General features: G+C 39.1%; 1 protein-coding gene across 2 annotated transcripts in view; it reads right to left on the reverse strand.

Moving 5' to 3' along the window:
- The window catches only part of irf6 (interferon regulatory factor 6), a 13,913-nt gene that overhangs the window by 5,072 nt on the left and 4,667 nt on the right, over window positions 1-4,174 (reverse strand). For both annotated transcript variants that reach the window (XM_016516371.1, XM_016516370.1), the window contains exons 4-6: window positions 3,808-3,894; window positions 3,506-3,730; window positions 1,595-1,987 (exon numbers count right to left, since the gene is read on the reverse strand). In XM_016516371.1, coding sequence (XP_016371857.1) covers window positions 1,595-1,987; window positions 3,506-3,730; window positions 3,808-3,894 — 705 coding nt within the window. The remainder of the gene's footprint in view (window positions 1-1,594; window positions 1,988-3,505; window positions 3,731-3,807; window positions 3,895-4,174) is intronic.

Below are 4,174 nucleotides of genomic sequence, written 5' to 3' on the forward strand. Positions count from 1 at the left end.
TAGTTATATTTTTACCATGGTATTGAGGTGCTATATTTGTGGTTTTAACCGTGTTTATCCTGATTTAAATGTATGCTACTATGGGAGACCAATGCTTAATAAAAAATTTTAAAAAACGGTCCGAATAAATGTAACCATATAAAACTGAGGTTGCTATAATTTTTACAGATGTTACTGATAATGAACAAATATTTATCTCTGCAGTAACTCAAGCTACTATCAAATGTGCATTTCTAAGAGACAAAAAAAGTGATATTATTATTATTAATATTTTCAGGCAACCCAAACCGGTTTCTTGATTTGAAACAATATCACTCATTAGAACAACGCAGAAACTAAGAAATAAATTTTTCCATTTAGATATTTATTTTGTTAAGGAAAATTAATGGTCTGGTTTCTACAACTTCCACTGTGGAGCAAAAATCTGGCTTCAAACTTGAAAGAAATAAAGATTTGACATTTATCGTGCTAATTATCGATATCGACTGATATGAAATAAATTATCGTGATAATGTTTTTGGCCATATCGCCCAGCCCTACATACAATATAATAAAATAAAAATAAATAAAACATACAAATAAAATTTCATAATATTTATATAATTATTTATAGTATAATTCAATAGCATCTCACAAGCATGAATGCTGATGATTAATTGTCACAGAAATAATTACAAATAATGATCTTATTCTGTATTGTTCATGTCACTTTTGTTTTTACTTGGAATTATATATAATAAAAACAGGCCCATATGATTAACTTCAATGCTGTGAAAATTAATAAAGATCTATAGAAATAATTATAATATAATAATATAATATGATATTACATTAGCTTGTCATGATCCTGAATTTTGTGCTGATGATTCATTTCTGTTTTGTTCTGTTTTATAGCATATATAAATATATATATATATGCTACATAATCTTTTATTTGACAATTAAGTGTCACATAAAAGTTGTGTTGTTTTGTTAATTTGTCTTTTTAACTAATATACTACAAATAATAAAACAGGCCCATATGATCTACTTTAATGCTGGGAAAATTTATAATATTTATAGAATTATCTGTAATATAATATAATATAATATAATATAATATAATATATAATACTGTATGGGCTGTCACAGTCATAAATTTTGTGCTGATAATTAATTGTCATCCAAATAATTATGATTAACAATTTAATTGTTTTGATCACTTTTGATCAACAGATCCATTTTTTTATTGGAATTGTAAATGATAATAATAATAATAATAATAATTGGGATTATACAATTTACTTTAATGCTGTAAAAATTAATATTCAAAGAATTACGTATAATATAAAATAAGATATAACATAATATAGTCATAAAAATGTTATTTCACTTCGAATCATATATAGTATAATAAAATAAAATAGGCCCATCTGATTTACTTTAAAACAGTGAAAATGAATATTTCTATACTTAATTATTTGTAATTATAATACAATGCAGTCTGATTAAACCCACAAGCCTTTATTCTGTATAAAGACAGACACGATATCACGCTTATCTTCAAGCACTGCCTGTATTACTCCTCTGGTGTCATGTGACCGCGCTCACTCACCGCTGAGGAAGGACTCGAGGCAGAAGAGCTTGACCTTGTGCTGGCGCTCGATCAGGTTGGGCATGTTGGGGTTGGGCGCGCAGGGGCCGGACCAGTACACCTTACACTGGCAGAGGCGCACGGCGTAGATGTCGTGTCCGCTCACCTCCAGGATGAGTCCGCGGTCCATCACGTCCAGCAGGCGGCTGGTGAACACTCGCTGCTTGTCGTTAGTGATGTGTTCGGTGGAGGGGAAGCGCACCTGCTCCAGACTGACCGGCCCGAACAGCTCCTCCTGGTTGACGATGGGCCCCAGATCGCCGTAGAACAGACGGCAGCCCTGCGGGTTACTGACGATCACCGGCGGACACACCTCCTTACCGCGGTAATAGAACTGCACCTCCAGATCAGTCACTAAACACACACACACAGGGCATTGTGGGGGATATCGGAGCAGATATTGCATTACAAGGCCACAAAAATTCACATTTTAGACCAAAATGTCAATTGAACATGCAGAATTGTATAAACACATTAATAATTATAAAACGGAGAGTTCCGGTCCTTGATTCTGAGAGTGTTTAGTGTGTGTGTGTGTGTGTGTGTGTGTGAGTGAGTATGTGAGTGTGTGAGAGAGTGTTTAGTGTGTGTGTGTGCGTGTGTGTATGTGAGTGTGTGAGAGAGTGTTTAGTGTGTGTGTGTGCGTGTGTGTATGTGAGTGTGTGAGAGAGTGTTTAGTGTGTGTGTGTGCGTGTGTGTATGTGAGTGTGTGAGAGAGTGTTTAGTGTGTGTGTGTGCGTGTGTGTATGTGAGTGTGTGAGAGAGTGTTTAGTGTGTGTGTGTGCGTGTGTGTATGTGAGTGTGTGAGAGAGTGTTTAGTGTGTGTGTGTGCGTGTGTGTATGTGAGTGTGTGAGAGAGTGTTTAGTGTGTGTGTGTGCGTGTGTGTATGTGAGTGTGTGAGAGAGTGTTTAGTGTGTGTGTGTGCGTGTGTGTATGTGAGTGTGTGAGAGAGTGTTTAGTGTGTGTGTGTGCGTGTGTGTATGTGAGTGTGTGAGAGAGTGTTTAGTGTGTGTGTGTGCGTGTGTGTATGTGAGTGTGTGAGAGAGTGTTTAGTGTGTGTGTGTGCGTGTGTGTATGTGAGTGTGTGAGAGAGTGTTTAGTGTGTGTGTGTGCGTGTGTGTATGTGAGTGTGTGAGAGAGTGTTTAGTGTGTGTGTGTGCGTGTGTGTATGTGAGTGTGTGAGAGAGTGTTTAGTGTGTGTGTGTGCGTGTGTGTATGTGAGTGTGTGAGAGAGTGTTTAGTGTGTGTGTGTGCGTGTGTGTATGTGAGTGTGTGAGAGAGTGTTTAGTGTGTGTGTGTGCGTGTGTGTATGTGAGTGTGTGAGAGAGTGTTTAGTGTGTGTGTGTGCGTGTGTGTATGTGAGTGTGTGAGAGAGTGTTTAGTGTGTGTGTGTGCGTGTGTGTATGTGAGTGTGTGAGAGAGTGTTTAGTGTGTGTGTGTGCGTGTGTGTATGTGAGTGTGTGAGAGAGTGTTTAGTGTGTGTGTGTGCGTGTGTGTATGTGAGTGTGTGAGAGAGTGTTTAGTGTGTGTGTGTGCGTGTGTGTATGTGAGTGTGTGAGAGAGTGTTTAGTGTGTGTGTGTGCGTGTGTGTATGTGAGTGTGTGAGAGAGTGTTTAGTGTGTGTGTGTGCGTGTGTGTATGTGAGTGTGTGAGAGAGTGTTTAGTGTGTGTGTGTGCGTGTGTGTATGTGAGTGTGTGAGAGAGTGTTTAGTGTGTGTGTGTGCGTGTGTGTATGTGAGTGTGTGAGAGAGTGTTTAGTGTGTGTGTGTGCGTGTGTGTATGTGAGTGTGTGAGAGTGTGAGAGTGCGTGAGTGCGTGTGCGTGTGTGAGAGTGTTTAGTGTTTAGTGTGTGTGTGTGTGAGAGTGAGTACTGGGCAGGGAGCTGATCCAGGTCTCCGGCGTGGCAAACATGGCCTCCAGCGGCGTGGGTGTCTGCAGCTCCATGGGCGGCGGCTGCATCTCCACGTCCAGCGGCTCCTTCTTGGGCCACACCTCCACAGAGGGAGGAGCAGCAGGAGGAGGACAGCTGGGCGGCTGCATGGGAGACACGGAGCCCGGAGGAGTCCAGACCGGACCCAGAGGAGACGAGCTCATGCCTGCACACCAGAGAAACACTCAGGCAACACCAAACACAGCAGGTTTAATCGGAGAGGATCCTGGGATGACACAGTACCGTGAGGTGGATACGGAGGAGGAGGAGGCTCGGGAGTGTCAGGAACATCGTCTTCATCACCGTCCGTCTCATACGTGGGAACCGAACCTGTGTTCACAATCAAGACTTACATACTGAATACTTATTTCAAATAGTGTGTGAAATAAAATTATTATTTTGCATTGTTACTAAAATTGTGTAAAAATGTTATAAAGTAATAATTAAAAAATAATTAATTATTTCCATTAACTCAAGAATAAAATCATGTAAAAGAATATACTTATAAATATTCATAATTTTTGTTCCTAATTCTTTTATGAGTATAAAATAATACAGTTTTGGAAATAGCATTAAAATATATATATATATATATATATATATATATATT

The sequence above is a fragment of the Sinocyclocheilus rhinocerous genome, unplaced genomic scaffold (genome assembly GCF_001515625.1).
Source record: "Sinocyclocheilus rhinocerous isolate Xijiao unplaced genomic scaffold, SAMN03320098_v1.1 scaffold1469, whole genome shotgun sequence".
NCBI classification, from domain to species: domain Eukaryota; kingdom Metazoa; phylum Chordata; class Actinopteri; order Cypriniformes; family Cyprinidae; genus Sinocyclocheilus; species Sinocyclocheilus rhinocerous.